Source organism: Portunus trituberculatus, chromosome 25 (assembly GCF_017591435.1).
Source record: "Portunus trituberculatus isolate SZX2019 chromosome 25, ASM1759143v1, whole genome shotgun sequence".
In the NCBI taxonomy this organism is placed as follows: Eukaryota; Metazoa; Arthropoda; class Malacostraca; order Decapoda; family Portunidae; genus Portunus; species Portunus trituberculatus.
Genome location: NC_059279.1, coordinates 15085067 through 15111940, shown reverse-complemented (window position 1 = coordinate 15111940; position 26874 = coordinate 15085067). Strand labels below are relative to the sequence as shown.

Here is a 26874-nt window from a genome sequence, read left to right as displayed (position 1 = left end):
CGCTTTATACTACCCACGAGTGAGTTGCAAGGAATTCATAGTGTTGTGTGTATTATTGAGTGTCCGGTGATGGTTTTATGTTGCCTAATAACATGTGTGTTACGTGGCTCATGCGGTGCTAGTTTATTGTCTCAAATTAGCCCTTTACTACATTTTCACCAGGTTTTACTAAATGACAGGTGTGTGTGATTCATGTTCCCTTATAAGACGGTGGTTATGTAAATGTATGCATCGTGTGTTCTGTCCCTTTTGAAAGCATTTGTCTTCTCAGTTTTCTTTCATTCCGAGTAATTTGCCAGATATCTTTTCTATTGGATAAAGCATAACGTATTTTGTGTTTTCTGACAACATAATGGTTACAAGTGGCGTGCATCAGTTTATGTTAAGACGTTAATCATTATATTTATCTGGTAAATGTTGTTTGTTGGCGGCCATGGAAGACTGAATCGACCTTCCTTGATAGTGATAAAGAAGCTAGGTGGGCAGTAAAGGTAGCGTGATTTGTGTGGATAACCTAGACTGTTACTGTTATATACTGTACTTTAGGTTGGCTTTCCGTAATGCAAGGTAGACTAAGAGAAAATTGCTCGTATCTGTGAATGTGGGACGGTGCGATATACAACAATGATCTCGTATGCTAAGAAAAAAAATAAATAGATAAATAAAAAAAAAGCCACAATATTCAATGAGTATGATTCTGGTGTGGGTGAAGATACGTATCATGAGCCACGAGGTCAACTATTATACTGATTCACTTATTTACTCATCCAACAGGACTTCTTCACAAACTATTATCTTATTTTTTTTTTCTTATTTGGTATCATTGTATAGTATTCTATCTTACTTTATTGTGTTTGATTGTATTATATGTTGTAATGTCGTGTTTACTTATCATTACCATTTACTTATCATTACGTATAGTACTTATTATTACTTATTTGACAGTATTTATAGTATTTCGTCATCTTTAATTGTATTTTATGATAACGTAACTCTATTTTTGCTACTTTAATGTTACTTCAATACTTGGAAGCCGGCACTTTAGTAGGCCGATTTTTCTCATAATTTTGTAGCACTTGGCCGGTGTCCATCCTACAAAAAAAAAAAAAAAAAAAAAGTAAATAGATAAATAATAAATAAATAAACATTGGTAATTATGTGATTCACGGTATTTTATCTTATTCCATTACTCTTATGGAAATTCATCTCGCTGAACATTCTAGTTTTATCGCATTTTTATATACTACGATTTTTTCTGTCATTTGTTGAGTAAGGAGGTTAGGTTAAGTTAGGTTAGTTCAGGTTATCTTAGGTTAGCTTAAGTTATGGTTAGGTAAGGTTAGGTTAGCTTAGATTAAGTTAACTTAGGTTAGATTAGGTTATGTTTGCTTAGGTTGCCTGCCTACTTCTGTATATCCATCTTACTACGACTTGAGTTCTTTTAAGAGGAAGTTTTCAAGACATATGTCCCAGATTTTTGGCTAACTCTATTAATTTTTTAGGGAACTGGCCGTCAAGTGGGCCTTTTTTGTTATTTTTGTTGTTGTCCTTGGCCAGAATCCTCTCTTCCATAACAAAAGGTTAGGTCAATTTAAGTCAAGTTAGATTAAGTTTGGTTAAGGTAGGTCAAGTTAGGTCAAGTTAGGTTAAATCAGATATAAGTTAGGTTAGGTCAGGCTTTTTTCCCATGCAATAAACAAGGAGGTGATGGATGTATGTAGTCTGCATCTTTCTTTCTTCCTCTTTCAGGTTCGAGACGCTGCGAGAACGAGAGGCAGATAACAACGTCCCAGTTCCTGAGTACACCCATAGTGCACTCACAGACACACACACGCATTCGGACTCCATTCACGCCATCTGTCGGCGAGAGTCATGACCAGCAAGACTGTGGTGAAAATTGCTGCTGAACAAGTGATTGTTTTTGCTATTTTCATTCTCAAGATTTTTGTTGTTCTTGTTGTGCTTTTTCTTTTTTCTTCTTGTTCTTTTCTTGCTCTTCTTCCTGTTCTTTTTTTTTCTTCTTCTTCTTCTTCTTCTTCTTCTTCTTCTTCTTCTTCTTCTACTTCTTCTTCTTTTTCTTCTTTCTCTTTTCTTCTCTATTTTTTCTTGTTATTCTCATTGTTTGCCCTTTATTCTTCTTACCCTTCGTGTTCTTTGTTTTCTTACTCTTGTTCTTCTTATCCTTGTACTTCTCCTTTTCCTCTTCCTCTTGTCATTATACTATTATTATTACCATTAATCATCCTCACTAGCATTGCAACACAGAAATAATAAATAAAAAAAAACCTCAAATAATAAAAACACTCCAACACTGCCTTAAAAAAAAAAAAAAATCAATACCAAACCAATACAACAAATTTAACCAAAGTATATGAAAATGACATCAGAGAAACCCATTTTTTTTATCACTAGTAGTCATTATAATACCTTGAGTTTCCTTGACGCGTTTCCATATTCATTATAGTTACTATTTGGCGATGTTACACACCTTCAGAAATTTATGTTAGGATTCGAATAGTAAAGACTCTGACCATTATTCTTTTGACCTCCATAGACTCTTCGTAATGCAAATAAAATGGTCTAATCATACCCAAAACTCAAAGTAAAAAGTGCGTCTCAGTATTGAAGACATTAAGACGGTCGGGGGAGGTGTATAATGTAGACTTTGTTCCAGTGGCTGCCATACACGTACGTCACCAAGCAGCCCTGGGGAAATCTGACCGCCGGAGGACCAATAGGAAACCTTCTTGATATATTCGTCCAGTACCTGAAGTTCGAGTGAGAGAGAGAGAGAGAGAGAGAGAGAGAGAGAGAGAGAGAGAGAGAGAGAGAGAGAGAGAGAGAGAGAGAGAGAGAGAGAGAGAGAGAGAGAGAGAGAGAGAGAGAGAGAGAGAGAGAGAGAGAGAGAGAGAGAGAGAGAGAGAGAGAGAGAGAGAGAGAGAGAGAGAGAGAGAGAGAGAGAGAGAGAGAGAGAGATTTTAAAAAGGTTGTGTTCTCTCATCAAAGTAAAGCACTAGCAAAAATTCATAATTAATTGGCTTTTGAAGAACATTTTTTTTCAGTTAATTATATTGAATACTCCTTAATGTACCAGCAGAATCAAGACAACATTCTCGAAAATCATGAAAACTTCCATCAGAGCCTGTCAAAAGTCGTGATAAGACGCTGAACTGAGAATACGAGCGAAACTCACACTTCCTTTGCCTTCGCCTTCAGGTACGAGCTGGTGCGTCCCCCGGATTCCTACTGGGGCATCAAGTTCCCCAATGGCACCTGGAATGGCATGATGGGAATGGTGCACCGGAACGTGAGTCATGAGTAGTAGGTAGGATTAACTGAACCCTCCTGAACCGTCCTGAACCCTCGCAGCCTGCACGAGCCTGATGACACAAAGTTAAAAAGTGCACTAAGACAAAGGCTCTTTAGAATTGCTTATATTTTTTAATCATTCATTTTTTTCTAGAGTACTCGTGTATTTTGATAGCTTCGTGTTGAATGGCGGTGGTTTCATCCCAAAACTCATTCTGTGAAGACGAGACATCCACGTATGCATACCGGGTGCTGTTAGTGTTAAAGATTCACCGTTTGTCATTCCTGCTGACCGCTTCAGGAGGTGGAGATGGCGCTGGGGCCTTTCGCGGTGACGGCGCAGCGAGAGGAGGACATTGACTTCTCGATGGCAGTGCTGACGGATAACCAGGCCATCATCACCACCAGACCCACGCTGCAGGATGACGTGGCAGGCTTCCTCAGACCCTTCGACTACAAGGTTGTGGTGGTGGTAGTGACAGTGGTGGCAGTGATGATAATTATCTTGACACAGTGACTTGGCCAAAAAAATGCATTACTTATCTACCTACAGCATTGTTTCCCCTCCTACAGGTGTGGCTACTGGTGCTGCTCAGCACGGTGGGCATGGCGTGCGGCATGGTCAGCGTGGTGGAAGGCGAGGGGAAGGTCTTCGTTGAAAAGCCTAAGAACATCTTGTCCAAGACGTGTCTTTGGATCTTGACCACGCTCACGCAGGAGAGTGAGTCTCTTAGGAATCGTCACCACTCTTTCGGCTGCGTTTCCGTGCATTTCCATTGGGTTAATTCCATCTTCCACTCATACAGCTTTATTAGATAGGGTGGAATCAAAAGCTTTTCGTCTCACCAACTGCCCTCTGACTGACTGTCTTCAGCCTCTTTCTCACCGCCGAAATGTCGCAGCTCTTTATATCTTTTATCGCTATTTCCATGCTAACTGCTCTACTGATCTTGCTAACTGCATACCTCCCCTCCTCCTGCGGCTTCGCTGCACAAGGCTTTCTTCTTCCTCTCATCCTTATTCTGCCCAACCCTCTAATACAAGAGTTAACCAGTATTCTCAATCATTCATACCTTTCACTAGTAAAATCTGGAACTCCCTGCAAGCTTCTGTATTTCCATCTTCCTACGACTTAACTTCTTTTAAGAGAGGTGTCGAGACATTTGTCCCTAGCTTTTGGATGACTCTTTTGACCTTTCAGGGAACCTGCAGTTCCAGTGGAATTTTTTTCTAACATTTTGTTTCCCTTGGCAGCGTTCCTTCTTGCATAGAAAAAAATATCTTTGAATCCTTATGAGATAAGGCCTCTGACACATTGGCAGACATACTGGTCTCGATATTATCAACATTTCTCCATAAAACCAAGAGCTTTCTGTTTTTCTTTCTTACTTCCAAAATTCTTTCCGTGCTTCTCTCCACACCTGCCCCACATCTGCAGGCTCCGAGTGGCTGCCACCCCATGATGCAGGCCGCGTGCTGGTCACCACCTGGCTGCTGGCGTCCTTGGTCTTCATGTCTTCTTACGGTGGCATCCTCACCGCCATGCTCACCGTGCCGCGGGTCACCATCCCCATTGACTCCCTGGCAGACCTGGTGGCGCAGGATGATCTACCCTGGAAGCTGGAGTCAGGAGCGACGATGCTGACGCTACTGCAGGTCTGTCAACAAAATCTACAAATTCCTCTGGCTTTGCAGATCACAATTACTATAAAGGGAATGACTCCCACAACTGCAAAATTTTGCGTGACAGTTTGCACTTGTCTGACTTCGAGGCTTCGCAGTGGTTAATAGAAATCATATATATAGAACACCAACACACATCATTGTTTGAAAGTCTGCATAGTGCCTTCTTTCTTCCTACAATATTGACTAATGGCTTTCTTTGCATTACTTTCACGTTTTCAAAGCGAGTTACTGATTAGCAAAGTGCTCAACTGAATTGAAAGTATAAGTAATGAGAAATCATTACAGGCATCAAATAAACAGCAGGACGTTAACTCACGAACAGGATAATACATTCAGGATAGCACCGTGTCCTTCATAGCAGTCATGCGTGGCCAATGTGTGGCGTCATAAAATACCAGCGACGTTCCCTCCTCCCTTTGTCATCTAGCCTTACCCAAGCATGAAGACTTAGAGTTTTTGGATGTGGTTAGTGTAGTGGACAGGCGGCAAGGAGAAGAAAGGACAAAGTGGACTAGTTAAATCTTGAAGGTCAATTCTGTCATGTCTCACCACGCGTCACAACTGATGAGCCACATAACGTTAAAACAGTAATGTGTCCGAATGTTATATTTTTTGTCGCCTTGGTAGGAATCCAAGGACGAGGTGCGGCAGAAGGCTTACTACGGCATGGGCGGCACCATACCTGACTGCTGGTCGGCGCGCCACGGCCTCATCCAGGGGGAGTTTGCTGCCGTGTGTGACATGATGACGATGAAGAAGACTATCTCGTGGGACTTCAGGTAACGACTTCATTTATCTACTGTCTTTTCGTGGCAGGTTACCGTGCTATAAGTGTTGCTTATCGCCCTCATGCAGACTTTATTGTGGTATTAGTCACTTGCCTTTCACAACGTAAAGATTTATATTTGATTTTTATCGATCACACACACACACACACACACACACACACACACACACACACACACACACACACACACACACACACACACACACACAGCACCTCAGGCGAGTGTCACCTGTACATCGCCCAGGAAAAGGTTTATTCCAACCTCATGGTGTCTCTCGCCTTCCGCGTGGACTCCTTCCTCCTGGAGGGCGCCAATGAAATGTGAGCCAAGGCCACGTGTACAGTGTAATAGTCTTCATTCATTCCATCTCTTTCTCATTTTTCAAAGAAACTAAGACATCTAATTTCATATAAAGACGACACGCTGTTTGACTCACTGATATATTATTTGCTGTTTGATTCCAATAACAAATTCAAAACAATGCCAGGATAAAATAAAGCCTCTCCACTCAGATAATATAATCCACGGTGTTACAAAAGCAAAACATTCACGTAGTTGCGCTGTTCTTGCAGCATCTCCAGGCTTCTCGAGGCGGGGATCCTCAACTACTGGCTGAGCTCCGAGACTTCCAACACCACACAATGCCTTAAGCCGCCCACCGGTGACCGAAGCAAGGGCGTGCAGCCTCTGCCGCTCAGCTCCATGCTTGGCACCATGCTGCTCATGGCTGCAGGTGTGTGTGTGTGTGTGTGTGTGTGTGTGTGTGTGTGTGTGTGTGTGTGTGTGTGTTACCTAGTTGTAGTTTTACAGGGCCTGGGCTTTATGCTCTCCATATCTACACTTATCCAATCTTACTTTAAAAGTAAGTGTGTGTGTGTGTGTGTGTGTGTGTGTGTGTGTGTGTGTGTGTGTGTGTGTGTGTGTGTGTGTGTGTGAGAGAGAGAGAGAGAGAGAGAGAGAGAGAGAGAGAGAGAGAGAGAGAGAGAGAGAGAGAGAGAGAGAGAGAGAGAGAGAGAGAGAGAGAGAGAGAGAGAGAGAGAGAGAGAGAGAGAGAGAGAGAGAGAGAGAGAGAGAGAGAAACATCTTTCTTTGCCTTGTCAAGTTCTAGACATGAAGTTCATTAAGAAGTGAATTCTCGGTTTTCCTAACTCATGGTAAGTCTGTTAGTGGACGATACTGTCAGCTGTTGATTGATGAAGCTGCTTCTCTTTCCTCTTTGAAAGGTGCCAAATAAACAGTTTATTTTTAATAAATTGAATGTTATATTTTCACAATTTGGTACTTTGAAAATAATTGAGCGTTTAGAGAGGAAAACAAACTATTTGCCTGGCATCCTAAATGAAAACCGTAAAACTGAAAGCAATCAGTGGGTAAGAGCATCGCCCGGAGGCAGCATAAACATGTTCACCTGTTCATGATATCATGTACGTTGAAGAGCACAAGTCTTATCACGGGTTTTGTTTATCTCAGGTTGGTCACTGGCTCTTCTGACCTTCATTGGAGAAAACATAATCGTGACCATCAACACTCCATCTCCGCGATCTGTGATACGATAACCAACACCACCACCTCCGGAACGACGCACGGGAAACACTACTCCACGAACAGGGCAACGTGTCACTCTAATGTATCGGCGCTGGCTGGCAATATATCATGTCAATAAACAAAGAAACCGAGGCATCATCACAAAGACCATCAATGACTCCTTCTTGCTCTGTAACTTACATGAATTGATCGTTCTTGAGGGTGTTTGTGAGGGTCGACAGGAATACTCAGTCGAGTTCTGGTCACGAATCTATTAAATTTACAGGAAAGAATACAATCCACCGCAGCAAAACAAGTACCTACTGTGTGTGATTTGCCTTAAGAGAATGATTCAAGCTTTTAGATGTGATCTCTTCCCATGAATGAAGATATTGGTCAAGGTTAGGTCTCTGGTTTTCTAATCTTCCAGTTCCAGTAGCGATAATAAGGAGCAAACTTTTAACTTCCATATTTTACGCCACTTCTATCATCACTGGCAGGTATTACGATCAATAACTCAATTACTTCATGACGAATTATGAGATTAAAATATCAATCAAACGATAGTTGAATGCAGGGTCAAAAATTTTCTAATCAATAATCTACTGTAAATTTACCGTATTTCAAGTATCACTGTAGAAATGAGAGGAAATTAATAAGTAAATTACCAAACGATCACAGGAATAATCGACACATAAATAAATAATGACAAAGAAATTATTAAAACTACTATTTCAGTTTTTAAGTTCTCTGTTGGTCAAGTAAAAGTGTAAATGATAAAAAAAAAGAAACAAAGTATTAAACCAAAAGAACCAGTTAGACGAGTCATAACTTTACAGTGAGTGATGCGAACTTCTTTGAACTTGGATGAATAAAGAAAAAAAAAAGAGAAAAGTACGCAACTTGAACAAAATGAATAAAAACTCATAGCTCATACAACATCTCAATACCTAACACAAGGCCATGCAGACATCACCATAAGTCACCACGCTCACTAGAACTAGTTAGACAGTCAAGACTTCCACAGTGAGTGCCGTCAACTTGTTTCGAACCAGATAAGAAAAAAAAAATAGACTTATACGCAGATTAATGAACATGATGAATAAAAACCCTTAGCTCATGCATCACCTACACTTCCCATCTCGCCCCTCGACATCCTGAGTGACAGTCCACGCCTCGCACCAACACACAACACCTGGAATTGAAACGTGACGACAATACTGTATTTTTTGGCGTCCCCCTTCAAATATTAGTGACCAATAACGCATTCAGTCCACCATTACCATGTATATCTAAGCATGGAGGGAGATTGCGCGTTGGTACTGGCATTGCCTAGAGGACAGTGGTGAGGTGAACTAAGTTGGAGTAAAGGTGTACAGGTGAGTGAAGGACGGTACAGTAGGGCTGTGTTGTAAAAAGTAACTGGAGGAGTAAAACATCCATGACTGGCCTGGTGACTGGCTGCGTGTTTCCAATAACTTTTCTTCAATTAATGTAGCTCATACTTTCTTACCAGCACGAACCCCTAAAAGAACGAGGTGAGATCGATTCCCTCCCGTGTGTAACAAAATAGTTCACTCTCAGCCAGCCATTCAGTGAGCAGACATGATCTACTTAGTGCCTTTCTTGTCTTGTGTTTTTTTTTTCCTAAATATTCGCTGACTTTCCTGAATCACTTTGCATGAACACTCAGTGAACCCCCACATTCTTTACTCCGCAACTTTTGTCTGAGTCTCTCCACTCTGCACATTGACAGCAGGAGGGACGTTGCGCGGGTAACAAGTGTCTAGGCGTGAACGCTTCTCGCCATGACAGCTCGGGGCATCAGTCTCAAGGTGGCGGCAGAGCAGGTGAGTCAGTCTTGTGAGCTTCGGTGAACTAACATGCCTTTTATTGGACGAGAAGAAAACTAGGTTATGAAATATGGAGAAAATATTTTATTGGTGTTTTTAAAAAAGATAAATTATTGTTCCAAACTTATGAGTATACACAATACTGAATGAGATGTTCACCACAATGATGCCAGTGAGCAGCTAGTTAACGTGGCTGTAGCGCTGATGTGTTTCACTGGCGCTTTTACACCTCCCCTTCGCCCACAGTGGGTGCCCTGGACGAAGGTCACGTCAATGCCAGATGGCAACACTACCCTGGGGGGACCAACAGGGAAACTCATGGAAGTTCTTGCAAAAGTCATGATGTTTAAGTAAGATGTTTGTGTGTAGACTATTGTATTATGAAAACACGAGTGCAGACTTTAATTTTGCAACAGAATTTGCCAAAATAACCTTTGTAATACTTTATCCTTCACTGCAACTTTTTTCTCAGAATGCTAATATGCCAGGAATAATTGTCTGTGCCATAGATATGAGTTGGTGAGGCCTCCTGACGGACTGTGGGGAGCTGAGCAGCCTGACAAGAGCTGGTCTGGCATGATGGGCATGGTGTACCGGGAGGTGGGTGGCACTGTGGCGCCGGTGGCAGTACAGACCAGAGTGTTATTATGATTTATCATAACGTGGCGGCGTTTTCTTGCTTACTTCAGTCTCGTTTCTCTAGGAGGTGGAGTTCGCCTTGGGCCCATTCACCATCACGCCGCAGCGAGAGGCTGTGAGTGACTTTGCCATTCCATTGGCCAGCGAGAATCAGGCAATCATCATGCAGAGGCCACGGCAAGAGACGGACATGGGAGGCTTCCTGAAGGCGTTCACGACAGAGGTGAGGCGTTGGTGTTCAATTTTCTTTCGGTGTCGCATCTTGCAGGTAAGATACTAAGGTGCTGACCACATTCTCAGGTGTGGCTTCTGACGGCACTGAGTGTGGCAGCGATCAGCTCCGCCACCATTCTGCTGGTGAGGGCAGAGAGTCGCGTGTTTGGCCGCGCTATCAAAAACATCACGTCCCACTCCATGCTTTGGGTGGTGAAGGCGCTCACACAAGAAGGCAAGTTAAGATGAACTATTATGCAATAATAAAAACAATTTCGAGACAAGCAAGATGATAAGGTGACTTTTCCATACCTCACGTTTCCTGACCGCGAAAGTATTGACTGGACAGTAAGTCAAAACTTTCGGAAATGTAATAAAATTGCATACAATATGAGATGCAACAGACAAGTATCTTGTAGCAATTTAAAGCCACTAAAACCAAGACAAAAGTGGCGAAGGCCTGGCCTTTTTGACAAACTGAGCGCTCCATTCGGCGTCTTACTTATGTACAAAACAATTGGGCATGAAACATTACCCTACGTTAGAAATTGAAAAACTTTCCCTATCCGAATATGAAAGACTGATCAGCATAAAAATTTAAAAAAGTCTACTTAGTTTTGCATTTAATGAAACAGTACTAGAGGCTTTCACGTTAGGAAGGAAAGAGACACTTTATGTTATCTTTTAAATACACAAGATCGTCTTCTGTCAATATTTCACTTATGTTTCATTGTATGTCAATGCTGTGATGATATTCATATAGAGATGACGTTGTCATTCTCATCCTCCTTCTACACTAATCTACAGGCTCCGAATGGCTACCAGAAGATAACGCAGGCCGCGTGCTGGTTACCACCTGGCTACTGGCGTCCATGGTGTTCATGTCTTCTTACGGCGGCATCCTCACCGCCATGCTCACAGTGCCGCGGGTCACCATCTCCATCGACTCCCTGGCAGACCTGGTGGCGCAGGACGACCTGCCCTGGAGGCTGGAGGCGGGCTCCATGACGCCTCGGTTCTTGATGGTAGTGTTCCTGATGAGGGATGGCGGAGATAATAGAGAGCAACTTTGTGACTCGGCTCCGTCATTAACACCAAAGTAGTGTTTTGTTCGTTGTTCATGCATCATTTAGGACCAGAAGTAACCACAACAATACCTAAATAACCAAACAAATAATGCAAATAGATAAACAAATAAACGGGGAAAGCTAAGTTAATTGAAGGTGGCTAGTTCTCAATGTGTCAGTGTGTCCGTGCTCAGCCTGGACTGTTTGCATCAGTCATCGCAGAAAATACATGAACTTTGAAGCAGATCATTTCAGAAAATAACATCTTGTGTGCAATTTCACGAGCACATCATACTCATGATGCTTTAGGTAATCTCTCTTACTATAATTCGCTGAACACAAGTCCCATGCCCTGCAGGAGTCCGGCGAGCCAGTGCGGCAACGAGTGGTGACGGGGGCGTCTGGCACCTTCCCGGACTGTTGGTCGGCACGTCAGTCCATCGTTGACGGAGAGTTCGTGGCGATCTGTGACGAGACCACCATGAAGAAAGCGATGGCGTGGGACTTCAGGTGAGTCTCTCTTCCCTGGTCCATTTCCCACTGATTTCATTATCATCATCTCGTGTTGGATGTAGAAAGACACAAACGATGGAAAAATATAGAAAAAAATGTTGTTAATGTTGCTGTATTCCAAAAAGAAAAAAAGGGTAAGATAACAGATAGATACCTGATAATCTCAAATGGATTGAACAATTCAATTTCGAAAGCATCTTGATTTCCTGAAACCTATAAATCGCAAAAAGGGAGAAAACAGAAACACAAATAGTCACGGGATTTACCAATATTAGTTAGCAAAATATCAGTAAAAGTAAGTAGAGAGTCGTGCAGTAAATCTGCGAGGGACAGGTTGCTAATGTCGTGCCATTGCCTTGCAGCACCTCCGGGGAGTGCCACCTTTACATCGCAAAGGAAAAAGTTTACTCCAGCGCCTGGATGGCTGTCGCCTTCAAGAGAAACTCCTCATTCCTCGCACAGGCAAACGTCATGTAAGTTTCAGGTTGAGCTTCCTAATGAACGGACGTGTCTGTGTTTAGTGGCCAGTGACCTGATGCTATAGCTGGCTGGTGTAGACATGAGAAATTTTCCTGCGGTGTCGTCGGGTTGGGTCCTGTTCCCGAGGCCTTCGTTGCGAAGGTCTCAAAGATGGAAGCTGAGTTCCGTGGGTCAATATCAGACCTTCGGGCTGAGTTCTGCCGGAAGATCTCAGCGGTTGCGAGAGGGTCGTACTCCGCCGCCACTTTACTGAGTAAGGTGACACAGGAGCAATGGACTGTTGTGTGCAGACACCAAAAGGATGAAGGTCCTCAAGATGCCATGTCTCGAGGAGCGCCTCGTAAAACAGAGGAATCTCTTTAGTGTGTTGAAGGGAGTGACATTAAAGGTAGTAGAAGAGGCGAGGGGAGCCAAGGAGAGGAATGAGAGGGGGGACGCAGTTATCCTGCCCCCAAGTTTTTTTTTTTCATGGAAGAGGGAAAGCTGCCAAGGGCAACAAAATATTAGAAAAATAAAGGCCCAGTGGAACTGCAGACTCCCTAAAAGATTTGAAAGTCAGCCAGAAGCCAGGGACAAATGTCTTGAAACCTCCCTTTTAAAAGAAATCAATTCGTAGGAGGATGGAAATACAGAAGCAGGCAGGAAGTTCCAGAGTTTACTAGTGAAAGGTATGAATGATTGAGAACACTGGTTGCCTCTCGTATTAGAGGGTTGGACAAAATAGGGATGAGAGGAAGAAAAAAGCCTTCTCCAGCCAGGCCGCAGGAAGAGGGGAGGCATGCAGTTAGCAAGATCAGTAGAGCAGTTAACATGAAAATAGTGATAAAAGATAGAAAGAGATGCAACATTTCAGCGGTGAAAAAGAGGCTGAAGACAGTAAGTCAGAGGAGGGGAGTTGGTGAGACGAAAATCTTTTGATTCCACCCTATCTAATAAAGCTGTACGAGTATGAGTGGATCCCCCAAACATGTGAAAAGTACTAAGTGCAATACGAATAAAGCCCTTGTACAGAGTTAGCAGTTGGAAGGGCGAGAAAAACTGGCGGACGCCGCAGAACGCCTAACTTCACAGAAGGTGTTTAAACAAGAGATGAGATGTGAAGTTTCCAGTTGATTGTGAGTAAAGGATAGACAGAGGATATTCAGTAAGGAAGAGGGAGACAGTTGAGTATCATTGAAGAAGAGGGGATAATTGTCTGGAAGGTTGTGTTGACTTGATAAATGGAGGAATTGAGTTTTAGAGGCATTGAAAACTACCAAGTTTTCTCTTCACCAATCAGAAATCTTAGAAGGATAAGAAATCAGGCGTTCTGTGGCGCCCCTACGTGATATGTTGACTTCCTGAAGGGTTGGTCGTATCTGAGAAGACGTGGAAAGATGTAGGATGGTATCATCAGCGTAGGAGTGAATAGGGCAAGAAGTTTGGTTAAGAAGGTCATTAATGAATAATAGAAAGAGAGTGAGTGACAAGACAGAACCCTGAGGAACATCACTGTTAATAGATTTAGGAGAAGAACAGTGGCCATCCACCATGGTTGCAACAGAGCGATCGGAAAGGAAACTTCAAATAAAGTTGCAGAGAGAAGGATAGAAACCGTAGGAGGGCAGTTTGGAAATCAAAGCTTTATGCCAGACTCTATCAAAAGCTTTTGATATGTCTAACGCGACAACAAAAGTTTCACCGAAATCTCTAAAAGAGGATGACCAAGACTCAGTAAGGAAAGCCAGAAGATCACCAGTAGAGCGACCTTGACGGAAGCCATACTGGCGATCAGATAGAAGATTGTGAAGTGACAGATGTTTAAGAATCTTCCTATTCAGGATAGATTCAAAACTTTAGACAAGCAAGAGATTAAAGCTATAGGACGGTAGTTTGAGGGATTAGAACGGTCACCCTTTTTAGGAACAGGCTGAATGTAGGCAAACTTCCAGCAAGAAGGAAAGGTAGAAGTCGATAGACAAAGTTGGAAGAGTTTGGCCAGGCAAGGTGCAAGCACGGAAGCACAGTTTTGAGAACAATAGGAGGGACCCCATCAGGTCCATAAGCCTTCCGAGGGTTTAGGCCAGCAAGGGCATGGAAAACATCATTACGAAGAATTTTGATTGTAGACATGAAATAGTCAGAGGGAGGAGGAGAGGAGGACAAGCCCAGAATCATCCAAGGTGGAGTTGTGAGCAAAGGTTTGAGAGAAGAGTTCAGCTTTAGAGACAGAAGAGATGGCAGTGGTGCCATCAGGATGAAATAAAGGAGGAAAGATGAAGAAGTGAAGTTATTTGAGATGTTTTTGGCTAGATGCCAGAAGTCACGAGGAGAGTTTGAGTTTGAAAGATTTTGACATTTCTATTTATGAAAGAGTGTTTGGCAAGTTGAAGAACAGACTTGGCATGATTCCGGGCAGAGATATAAAGTGCATGAGATTCAGGAGATGGAAGGCTCAAGTACCTTTTGTGGGCAACCTCTATCATGTATAGCACGAGAACAGGCTGAGTTAAACCAAGGTTTAGAAGGTTTAGGTTGAGAAAAGAATGAGGAATGTACGCCTCCATGCCAGACACTATCACCTCTGTTATGCGTTCAGCACAAAGAGATGGGTCTCTGACACGGAAGCAGTAATCATTCCAGGAAAATCAGCATAATACCTCCTCAGGTCCCCCAACTGGCAGAGGCAAAACGCCAGAGGCACCTTCGCTTTGGGGATCCTGAGGAGGATTGGAGAAATAGGACAAGATACAGAAATGAGATTGTGATCGGAGGAGCCCAACGGAGATGAAAGGGTGACAGCATAAGCAGAAGGATTAGAGGTGAGGAAGAGATCAAGAATGTTGGGCGTGTCTCCAAGACGGTCAGGAATACAAGTAGGGTGTTGCACCAGTTGCTCTAGGTCATGGAGGATAGCAAAGTTGAAGGCTAGTTCACCAGGATGGTCAGTGAAGGGAGAGGAAAGCCAAAGCTGGTGGTGAACATTGAAATCTCCAAGAATGGAGATCTCCGCGAAAGGGTAGAGGGACAGAATGTGCTCCACTTTGGAAGTTAGATAGTCAAAGAATTTACTATAGCCAGAGGAGTTAGGGGAGAGATACACAACACAAATAAATTTAGAGAGTGACTATTGAGTCGAAGCCAGTTGGTGGAAAACTCGGAAGATTCGAGAGCCTGGCCACGAGAACAAGTTAAGTCGTTGTGCACATAGACGCAACATCCAGCTTTATAGCGAAAATGAAGATAGAGAATGTAGGAGGGAACAGAGCAGGGACTACTGTCCGTTGTCTTAGACAGCTGTGTTTCGGTGAGAAAAAGAAGATGAGGATTAGTAGAGTGTGTAATTCACCTCGGTCGTTTGCTGGTCACCCAGCCAGTCTTCCCCATTACGGAGCGAACTCAGAGCTCATAGACCGATCTTCGGGTAGGACTGAGACCACATCAACACACAACACACACCGGGAAAGCGAGGCCACAACCTCTTGAGTTACATCCCGTATCTATTTACTGCTAGGTGAACAGGGGCCACACATTAAGAGGCTTGCCCATTTGCCTCGCCGCTTACCGGGACTCGAAATCGGGCCTCTCGATTGTGAGTCGAGCGTGCTAACTACTGCATTACGCAGTGTGTGTGTGTGTGTGTGTGTGTGTGTGTGTGTGTGTGTGTGTGTGTGTGTGTGTGTGTGTGTGTGTGTGTGTGTGTGGGGTGAATGGATGTGGTTTTGTGTGAAGAAGGAGAGCTGTCTTTAGAGGGCAGGCTGTGACTGCCCCCTTGAGTTGTGAGACACGAAGGAAAACGTTCAGCGAGATCACAACTAGCTTTAATGGAAAGTTCACAGAACCTCCTGAACTAGTTATTAGATCTCGCTGGGAGTAGATTATCGTTTAGGTAGGTGTCTACTACCTCATCCACGTAGTGTGATTGTGCTTGGTGATAGTCATGTATAGGCATTCAGATAGTACCTTTTATGTCATGGAAAAGAAGCGTAGGGGATAAGTAAGATAGCAGATAGGCTATACACGTAGTTAGGAGACGATGGGACCAAACCCAAGCAAAACCAACTCAAGCTGGTCTAAGACAAACTTCCTTATTTAAGATTTTTTGTTAGTACGGCCCTAGGAAGTTAATGAGGAAAGTTATATACAATTATGAGTAGAGGGTAGCTAATCAGAAAAAGACTGATTCCAGTGGATTTTTTTTTTCAGGTATGAAGACAAAGAATAGGGAAGAAATAAGTCCATTAAAGGCAGCTGAAGTAAAGTTAGTCAGTTCTAGGGAGATTAGCCAAATTATGAACGAGTATTTTCTAACTATTTTTACTCGGAAAAAAAAAAAACAAACAGGAAATGCCAGATAGTAAGCAGATTTTTAGAGCAACAAAGTAAGAAGCTGACATATATTCCCATAAATAATGAGATGGTAGAACAAGACATAGCAGACTAAAAAAAAAATCAGCACGGACTATTTCTGTGGCTTGTTAACAAAGAATATAAAGCGATGAATTCGGAACACAAAACATAATTTTGAGATACACAACTAAAAGTAGAATAGTGAATGATTAATTCAATTTTTTTAGTGCAAATGATAACATCTTGTTCAGAGAAAGCATCTACTACCCTTTAATGATAACAAAAGCGCTGGTCTTATTAGATGTCCAGGTGTTAGCTATTCTATTTGACAAAACGATAAAATAAAACACGAACACTTCAGCGACAACATAAAGTAACCAAGAGTGCTTTTGTGGCAGCATCCGGACCCTGAAGGAGGCGGGGATGGTGGACCACTGGCTGGGGCAGGAGATCGTCAGTACCCCGCAGTGCCTCAGATCCCCAACGCTGGACCGCCAGGAGGGTGTTGCGCCCCTCGACCTGGAGACTCTGCTCGGCCCGCTGCTGGTGCTGGCGGCAGGTGAGTGGCGGATGGAGGATGATGAGAGATGGAATTATAGTTAACCAAATATGGGCATAATTGTGGCAGATGAATGCAAAACAGATGGATATTGAATAATTTTGGTGGTCTCGAGTCAGTGAATGTGTGGCGGATGGATATGAAGTATGTGGAGGTGAGGCAGTTATGAGTGGCACACGGTTGTAAACGTACAGTAAACAGGTGAGGTGTTAAAAACGTGTTTATTTTATGTAAGAGATGAAAGCTGGCCAAAGGCAACAAAAACTTAAAAAAGGACCCACTTAGTTGCCAGTCTATTTACAGATCTGAAAGAGTTAGCCCCCCAAAAAATGTATTAATATCTTGAAACCTCTGTCTTAAATGAAATCGAGTCATAGAAAGTTGGAAATACAAAAGCAGGCCGGAATTCCAGAGTTTACCAGAAAAAGGTATGAATAATTGAGAGTATTGGTTAACTCTTGCATTAGAGAGCTGGACAGAACAGGGGTGAGAGAAAGTGACTGAGATGAGGGAGCTATGGACTGCAGGTGGATAACAAGCGAGAGAAAGTGAGATGAGTGAAAAGTGAATGGAGGAGAGGCAATGTATGTTAGCGAGCACAGTGTGGAAGAATAACGTTTTTTTCCGTCTGGCTTATATTTCTGAATTACACTAAGGAAAAAGATAGACTGACTTAGAGCGTCTCTGTTGGTTTGCCAGCTTATAAGTTAACAGCTTTTCGGTTTATTTTCCAAACATGGGGTGCACTGAGAAAGGAGACCACCCAGCTGGAGATTACAACTTGCGACCAGCTAGTTATGAGTCTAGCGCACTGCCACCACATTGTCCATAACCCCTTGAGTACCATGAAGCGTTTTCCTATTCATTCTGCTTACTGTTTGGTGATTCTATACAGCTTCAGAAACATATGAGGGGATTAAAATAGTGAAGGCTGTGGCCATTAATCTTCTGACCTCCATAAACCCTTCCTAATGCAAATAAAATCGTCTAATCACTCAAAACTCATGGAAGAAACGCGTCTTAGTACCGAAGGGGTCAATGTCCACTTATGATAACAATCGGAATAGCTGAATTCATCAATGAGAACCAGTTAAGAAAATATGTGAAGCAAATTCAGTTATCTTAGATAGTAAATCCATGGCATATTTCGAGGTTATTATAAAACCACCAGCAAACAAAGGATCATTGTTTATCTGATCCAAACAGGAAATGTAATGTAGTCCCACATAGCCACCGAAATCAGATTTTTTTTCGCATGACCTCCAGGTCTGAGCTTCGCCTCACTCGTCTTTCTGGGCGAACTGCTGGTGACAGGCCGCTCCTGACGAAGTGGCCTCTTGATTCTTACCATCGCTGATCACCGACAAACAACGCTGCTCAAATTAACATTTATTTGTATCAATATAAATTTACCACAATTTTTCAAGTACAATTCTTCATTTTAATTTCTTTCTTAATCATACTCAGCAAAGATAGACACAATAGTTTTATACTATCAAGATACCATGGAATTGAAAATCGAAATTTTAAGTAGAAATGTGGTATATATTCTAATATCTTTATTAAGTAAAAATGTAACATTCAGAATCTATGTTATGTAACTGAAGATTAATGTATAACTTTTCTTTCAAATTTTGATAAACCATATTATTTTTCTGTTGATGTATTACCTTAAGAATACAAATAAAACATAAATGCATACAATATCTTATTTTAAAACCTCTTAATCTTTATCTACCTTAGCTTTGTGATGCATGATCGCTGATATTTCAGTAACGACAGTGATGATGATCGCCAGAAACAAGTAAGGAAAAATTTAATATCAAAACCAACACTTAATAAGAGTTAGATGATGAGAATAACGAACATACAATAATCTATTTTTTGTCCAAGAATTCAACACATCATAAATTCATGTGTGCATATGGAAGCCTTCTCTACATTCATGAAAGAAATTAACGTGGCATCGCCCGTCCTGATCGTGATTAGAACATAAAGGGAACATTTCATACTCTGTCTAACACAAACTTTATATACTTTACATAGCCAAGTGTAATTCAAAGGCTTTGTTATCTCTTGATCATTATTTTTTTCTCAGTCAGTCGTAACACAAGTAACATTAAAGTCGGTATCAATAATATGTTCTAGAATTCTAAAATAAATTTGGAAGCTTGGACTTGAAAATACTCTGAACAATTCTGTAAATTATTGTTTTACTTATGTGACACTTAGCACAGAGAGATGTTTCCTTAATGGCAGAATTCAGTCTATTCTTTTTTTCATTTTCCCCTTTCTATAAGAGGGTCATTCTCCAAGGAGAATTCCATATACACGTGTGTGTGTGTGTGTGTGTGTGTGTGTGTGTGTGTGTGTGTGTGTGTGTGTGTGTGTGTGTGTGTGTGTGTGTGTGTGTGTGTGTGTGTGTGTGTGTGTGTGTGTGTGTGTGTGTGTGTGTGTGTGTGCGTATAAAAACACCAGTTCGAGAAATTTTCAAAATAAAGCCTGACAAAAGGAAGGATAAAATAGAAAAAATAGAAATTTGATACTCATGTTGCCTAAGAATCTGAAGTCCTGACAGAGTTTAATCTTACAAATCAAAGACTGGTTAGTACAGTGGTAACGCGCTAGCCTGGCGTTGCTAAGGTAGGCAGATTGAGTCTCGCCCGAGCACGTGATTTTAAACTGTTTATTGGGAGGTTACTGCCGTGGTTGGGGCGCCACAATGGGGAGTTGGGTTCGCCTGGCTGACGTTCTGAAGAGCATCAAATGTGGTGGATACCGGAACTAAAACCAACGAACTTTAAATTAATTTTTAACTAAAATTGCCATAATCATCAACAAACTCCTTAATTAAAAGTTCACACCTCCAAAGCCACACAAAGGTCACACCAGCCTAACGACCAGCAAGCACCGCAGCCACACACTGCGGAGTAAAGGGAAGCAATAAAAAGGCTGTTCTTGTATGTATTGTGAAACAATCAGGGAACACACCCCACAAACCCCACAGCCCAGAGGCAAAGGTAAATAAATAACCTCTAATTTACACCGCCATTCATTATTCAGCGGGACGGACACTGAACACTCACCAGCAGAGGATCACTTAGGGACGCTCGTCGTGCCGCCATTCGGTCTGAGGCGATAGGCGGCGCAGGTGGCGGCAGAAGCAACTCACGTCTCCATGACTCAACTCAGGCCTGTGATCAGAGTGGCCGCCGAGGAGGTAAGGCGGTGGTGGGGAGGGACGCGCACATTAGACTGGTGGAAATACGAGTCAGTATGTGATTATGATAAGTTGGAAAGGTTTTCATATATATCATTTCTCTCCTCTCTCTCTCTCTCTCTCTCTCTCTCTCTCTCTCTCAGTGGGTGCCCTACACCACGCTTCTCCACCAAAACGGCACACTGGACGTGGCAGGACCCATGAAATACTTCCTGGATGAGTTTTGTCGCGTTCTGGAAGTGAGGTACTCTACATTGGTCTCCTTTACAGTATTATATCACACAAAAGACATGAAATCAACGCACTTTTTCTTGGACGCGGTGGTGTTTTATTTCGTATTTGTTCATCATATGCTCTATTCAGAAGTGAAAAATGTAAATAGATACGTCACACTTTTTTCTAGACACTGGATTGCTTTCCCTGTCACCCAATGAAGACTACACAATGCAATTAAAACCACTCTCTTCTTTAGACGCTGCGTTATTCTCGTCTCTGTTGCTTTTATTTAAACTGGAGATAGATCAGAACCTCGGATATATTTTTGAAGGAAAAGTCTGACAGCACTGTACAATGGCAGGAAGAGAGGGATATATTTGTATTAATTTTCCTGGTGTCAATACTGGAACACCTATATGAAAAAATAAGTCACCGAAATACTGATATACGAGAGGGGTTTTTTTTTGGGGGGAAGGGGGGTCGATATGTGTTATGTTTATTCTAGGTTTATTATATTGGCGGGGTTGGTCGACGGGATGGGTGTGATGAGCGCTTCTTAAAGGCAGGTCAGGCAAAACAGATGATCATTATGGCATGGAAGCTCAAGATCACTTCATTCTACCTTTTTTTTTATCATGACTTTATGTGAAAAGATTCCGCAGACAACGAAATATTTATACGTTTATGAAATCTTCATTGTGAAAGGCTGATATTACAAATAAGATGTCAGTAATAGGTAGTGTGTGTGTGTGTGTGTGTGTGTGTGTGTGTGTGTGTGTGTGTGTGTGTGTGTGTGTGTGTGTGTGTGTGTGTGTGTGTGTGTTTGTTTTAAGGCAGAAGGAAAGTTAAATGAAGCACTAAAAACTTAAGGGCATTTCATAAGGACCCAGTGATAAATCTAATCGTTTCCATTTGCTCTGAACCTTTAATATACGATTTCATTTCAGCACAAAAATTCAGATGAAAAAATCTTGCAACAATTAAATCTTCCATAAAAAGACTTAGTATCTTTTAATAATGAGGTTTATCTACTCAGTTCTTACATAATTACCCATGAAAATTTTTAGCTAGTATAAAAACCATCGATTTAAATTTATTACTATAAAAGAAAGTTAGTATATTTCTTAACTAACCAGAACATCAGTTAGTAAATTTCCTTAAGTCTGATATCATGTTTCTATAACTTTAATTTTCGAAGATATCGTGTAGATACAATAAGAGATATTGTCACAGATTTCAATATCTTCCACACTAAATATTCTTCTCTTTATCTCTCCTTACATTCAACACACTGTCTATCTTAACAGTTCTATCTAAATCCGCGATATAATTTCTCGCCTGAGCTGTACTGATTCCCTAGCTTGTAATGCCACGAAGCAAGTATCGTTTTTATAATATAATATAGACAAATAGATGGATTCATGAACAGCTTTACATTAAGACAAAGGAGAAAAGGATTGCCAGATATCTTTTTATCTGTTTTTTATCATGAACATTATATACAATCTGACATCACTAACTTGAGTAAATTTGAATCTTCCTTGGCCTCAGTTACGAGATCCTGCGTCCCTCTGATCGAATGTGGGGCATCATGCTACCCAACGGCACTTACAACGGCATGGTGGGGATGCTGCTCAGGGAGGTAAGCCATGGGCCACCAACACCACCACCATCCATCCATCACAACCACCACACAGTCGTCCTTTTCCGTCTGGACAATATGAGTTCCTTAGCATTCTTGTCATTTCCTTTTACTTTTAATTTAACACCCTTCAGTAGTGGGACACATTTTTACTTTGAGTTTTGTTTACGATTAGATCACTTTATTTATATTAGGAATGGTCTATGGAAGTCAAAAGTTTAATGGCCACAGTTTTCACTATCTTAATCCCCACATGAGTTTCTAAAGCTGTAAAAAAATAGCAAATAATACGCAGAATGAATAGGGAAACACGTCTTGGTTAGTTAAGTCTCTTTTCTTTCATTTTTTCATTTTCTTCAGTTCCATCTCTCACCTCCATCATATTTCAGAATATCTTAGCTAACTTTTTTTCTTTCCTTTATTTTTTGAGAACAGCAATTAAGAGGATCTACACTTATTCACTTATTTATCTACTTATTCATACATTTGTTTAATTAATATCTTCTAGTCAATGGATACTGCTAGTACTGCCACCTGCCACGACTCTCCTCACTCCCCTCACCACCATGATTAAGGCCCACAGTCCGTGGTCTCGCTACTGTTCCCCACTACCGCTCACCGCGCTGCCTTATCACTTATCACGAGTATTACGACACTCCCCACGCAATCTTCAAGATATCGTAAAAAAAAATAAATAAAAGTTTAAATGAATCGGCTCATCTGTTTATACTACTATACGATAGTAATGATGATGGTGGTGGTGGTGGTGGTAGTAGTAGTAGCAGTAGCGTATTACTTAAAACATAAATCATAACAAAATCCTCCCCGGCGGGGAATCGAACCCCGGTCTCCCGCGTGACAGGCGGGGATACTAACCACTATACTACCGAGGATGTACGAAGTAGTAACACCATAGTGACAGAAGCAGCAGCAGCAGCAGCAGCAGCAGCAGCAGCAGCAGCAGTAGTAGTAGTAGTAGTAGTAGTAGTAGTAGTAGTAGTAGTAGTAGTAGTAGTAGTAGTAGTAGTGATAACAATTGTAAAACTATATATATCATTATCATCGATTGTAAGTGTGTTATTAGCTTAATCATTGTCATTATTATTGTTATTATTTTATTATTATTATTATTATTATTATTATTATTATTATTATTATTATCATTGTTATAATTATTATTATTATAATTAATAATAAAAACAATTATTATTATTATAATAAATAATAACAATGATGATGATAATAATAATAATAATAATAATAATAATAATAATAATAATAATAATAATAATAATAATAATAATAATAATAATAATAATAATAATAATAATAATAATAGTAATATTATTATTATTACTATTATCATCATCATCATCATCATCATCATCATCATCATCATTATTATTATTTATTATTATTATTATTATTATTATTATTATCATCATCATCATCATCATCATCATTATTATTATCATTATTATTATTATTATTATCATTATCATTATTATTATTATTATTATTATTATCATTATTATCATTATCATCATCATCATCATCATTATCGTTACCATAAATACGATCATCATTACTGACGTAATCATGAAAACCCACTGGCTTCCAGGAGGTAGACTTCGCCTTGGGTCCATTCTTCCTCAGCGACTCGAGGGAGAAAGTGGCAGATTTCACCGCCTCCTTTTACTATGACTCCTACTACATCGTGTCGCAACGCCCCATTGCTTCCAGTGACCCCTCTGGAATTATCAAGACGTTTCACCCCCAGGTACTCTTAGAGGAGCATTACTGGGTTTGATTTATTGAAGTGACGTGACGTGTTTATGTAGTGTAAGCATAATATATGTGTCACGTGCCCAGGTTTGGCTGTTGGTGGCAGTGTGCATGGCGGTGGTGGGTGTGGTGATGATGGCCATGATGTGGCTCACTGAGAGGCTGCCGGGGAATGGGGACCGTCTCGTGTGTCGTGGGCTGCCATGTGGAGCGTTCAGGGACTTTTCCAGGAACGTAAGAGACAACTATTCATTGACACATTCCTTATAAACTCAATGATGTGGCGTTAACGTTTCAAAACTAAACAAAGAAGGAAGGCTTGTGTCCCGTGTCACCTGCTAATACTCTGGTCTTTCAGCAACGTCGTGGCTGCCTGAAAACGCCAGTGGCCGGCTGATGGTGACAGTGTGGGTCCTCTCCTCCTTGGTGATCGCGTCTGTCTACCGGGGAAACGTCACCGCCATGCTCACGCTCCCAAAAATCGCGGTGCCAATTGACTCCATAACAGATCTCACCAAACAGAATCGCTTGCCCTGGAAATTGGAACACGGAGGGTTGGAAAATTTTTTGCTGGTGAGTGTGTTGTTCCTGAAGCATATAAATTAACTTTCTTATGGGAGAAAGTAGATCGATTTCCTTTTATTCATATGTTTTTTTTTTCACACCTAAGAACATTAAAGTTAGAAAAAAAAGAATCTAAAAGAAACTTCTACATTTACGCGTGGCAGTCCCTGTACTAAACATACTTACCTATCTTCACCTATCATTCTCAGTCATAAATGCGTCAAATCTTTTAAAGCTGGTGAATCATTCAGAACTAACATGATTACTGATCTACCATTCTATTTGGGAGCTAATTACTTCTTATATCTTCCCATATCTAATTTTCTTTTAAAGTTTGAATCCATTATTTCTTTTCCTTTTCTTATTATAACCTTAAAACATTTGTTCACGTCACTTTTATTATATTCTTCATGCAACTTAAAAGATCCCTCCTAAGCTACCCATTTCTTAGCAATGTAAATTCTAAAGCATATCTCCTTTTGTAAGGAAAAAACCATATCCCCTGTATCCTATTAGTCTAACTTTGCATCTCACCACTCCCTCTCATTACGGCGCCCTTAGAAATCCAAAGATAAAGCGATGCAGAAAATGGGCACCGAATATTCAGGTTTCATCCCGAGCTGCTGGTCTGCGCGCCGCGAGATCCTGGCTGGGGAATTCGCCACGGCATGCGACAAGACCTCCACCATGACCATGATGGCTTGGGACTTCAGGTGCGCATCTCTCACACACCTTGCAACAACGGAAGAACTGAACAATGATTGAAATATTTACAGTTTTTTTGTCTTCATTCTTCATTGTTATTTTCGCCTTTCTGAGTGTCATTCACGCATCTATTACATGTGTTAGTGTTGAATTTTTGTTTCTGAACTTTCATGCACCTGTCTTATGAACGAATTTGTTTACCTCTATATTCGTGTATTTGTCTTTATTTATTATATATTCTAAGCGTATTTTAGCATTGCATCCATATTTACGCTTTATTACTTTTTCTTACTCATCCTATCTACTATTATAGAAATTTCATTCACTCATCCTAGGTTTTTGGCAATGCATTTTCGGTCCCAATTACAAATTTTCAGTAATATCAAAGCACCTTGGCATTGTCCATTGATAAAATAATTAAATGTTAAAAGGTTCATATTATATCTTGGGATTCTGTGACGGCTTTGTTATGATACTCACTCCATTTCCTATGAATGCGCCAATAAGTATACGGGAGGGCCGAGGTGAATAACTGAACATGCGCTGATTTTAACAGTTCTCGAAGAGCAGTCATGCGGTAACTTTTCTGATACCTCTTTCTTTAACCCCTTCACTACCATGACGAGTTTCCATATTCACTCTGATTAGTATCTGGTGATTTCATATACCTTCAGAAACTTATAAGGGGGATCAAAACAACGAAGACTGTGGCCGTTAATCTAGACAGACCCTTCCTAACGTCAACAAAAATAGTCAATTGGTGCACAAATCTCAAGATAAAAATATGTTTCAGTATTGACGAGGCTTAAGCTCTTAGTCAGGGATTTTTATTGTTAAGAACCCCCTGAGTTATAAGACCATCTACCCGAACCCCCAGTATTATCACATGGAACATGGAATTCAATATGCAATGGTACTGCAAAGAATTTTATTAGATCAGCCATCTAAGTACCCCTGGAAATCTTCTTATGAATCCCCTGGGGTTTTGCGCTGTCAGGATGGCCACTGTCCAATGAGCTAACATCATTAGGTCTCTATGACGCTGAAGACGTCTATGGTTGGTAACATACAATCAATCTCATTATCAGACTTTGATTTCTAAATTATGAAAATAAACTCAATTACGGGGCTTCATATGTTCATGGTGACTTGTAGTCTACTTACTAACCTAGAAGGAAAGAAAATACCTTACTAACTTAGAGTTATCAATTGAGGAAGAAGTAATTTTTGTCCCAAGAATAGAGCTAGATGGTATATAAAAACACAATGCATAGTTATAACCTAACTCTACTATTATAGCGATTTTTGTCGTAGATACATGTTTGAAAATACTTTACCTATCTTGATAACTCCTTATGTGACAGAAGAAGGGATGATAAGGGCTCCTTGCATAGAGTCTGGTGGTGAGTGGTGTGTATGGGACCTCTGTTTATACTGACACCGTGCTGAACAACTCGTCATGAACGAGGGCACGCTGTGCGCCATGCACCAGGCACTGACAATAACAGTGGTTCTTTACGGGGTGAAAAGGACTCGCTGACCGTGTTTGGGGAGTGGTGTGTGGCAGGTCATTGCTCATGGCTACCCGTATGAGGCGCAGTAAAGGTGGCAGCGTCACTATCCTCGCACTCAAGGGTCTGGGGTGAACCCTTACGGGGTGAAAGGGTTTGTCTCAGTACCTGTGTAGGCAAATGAACTTCATTTACGTCGCAGTTTAGGTGGCAGCGCCATTCTCCTCGCACCTAAGGGTGATCCTGACAGGGTGAAAGGGTTAATCTCACT

At 41.2% G+C, this 26874-nt stretch overlaps 3 protein-coding genes and 1 non-coding gene across 4 annotated transcripts; 3 read left to right on the top strand and 1 right to left on the bottom strand.

Moving 5' to 3' along the window:
* Window positions 1-1872: 1872 nt before the first annotated feature.
* Window positions 1873-7450, top strand: LOC123508672 (glutamate receptor 4-like). The gene is made up of 10 exons (XM_045262519.1): window positions 1873-1911; window positions 2675-2778; window positions 3217-3307; window positions 3611-3769; window positions 3883-4030; window positions 4748-4965; window positions 5623-5774; window positions 5993-6103; window positions 6356-6516; window positions 7254-7450. Exons 1-10 carry the CDS (start codon window positions 1873-1875, stop codon window positions 7337-7339), a joined length of 1269 nt encoding a protein of 422 aa, XP_045118454.1. The 3' UTR covers window positions 7340-7450.
* Window positions 7451-9398: 1948 nt separating this feature from the next.
* Window positions 9399-18643, top strand: LOC123508831 (glutamate receptor ionotropic, delta-1-like). Its single transcript, XM_045262757.1, has 9 exons — window positions 9399-9510; window positions 9670-9760; window positions 9864-10022; window positions 10100-10247; window positions 10820-11037; window positions 11438-11589; window positions 11955-12065; window positions 16800-16960; window positions 18227-18643. The coding sequence occupies exons 1-9, from the start codon at window positions 9434-9436 to the stop codon at window positions 18283-18285; spliced, it is 1176 nt and encodes a 391-aa protein (XP_045118692.1). The 5' UTR covers window positions 9399-9433; the 3' UTR covers window positions 18286-18643.
* A 1737-nt stretch (window positions 18644-20380) lies between these two features.
* Window positions 20381-25776, top strand: LOC123508671 (glutamate receptor-like). Its single transcript, XM_045262518.1, has 7 exons — window positions 20381-20424; window positions 21948-22038; window positions 23660-23818; window positions 23911-24016; window positions 24182-24396; window positions 24949-25100; window positions 25767-25776. Exons 1-7 carry the CDS (start codon window positions 20381-20383, stop codon window positions 25774-25776), a joined length of 777 nt encoding a protein of 258 aa, XP_045118453.1.
* Window positions 22860-22931, bottom strand: Trnad-guc. The gene has a single exon. It is a non-coding gene; the product is annotated as a tRNA-Asp (tRNA).
* Window positions 25777-26874: the final 1098 nt, after the last annotated feature.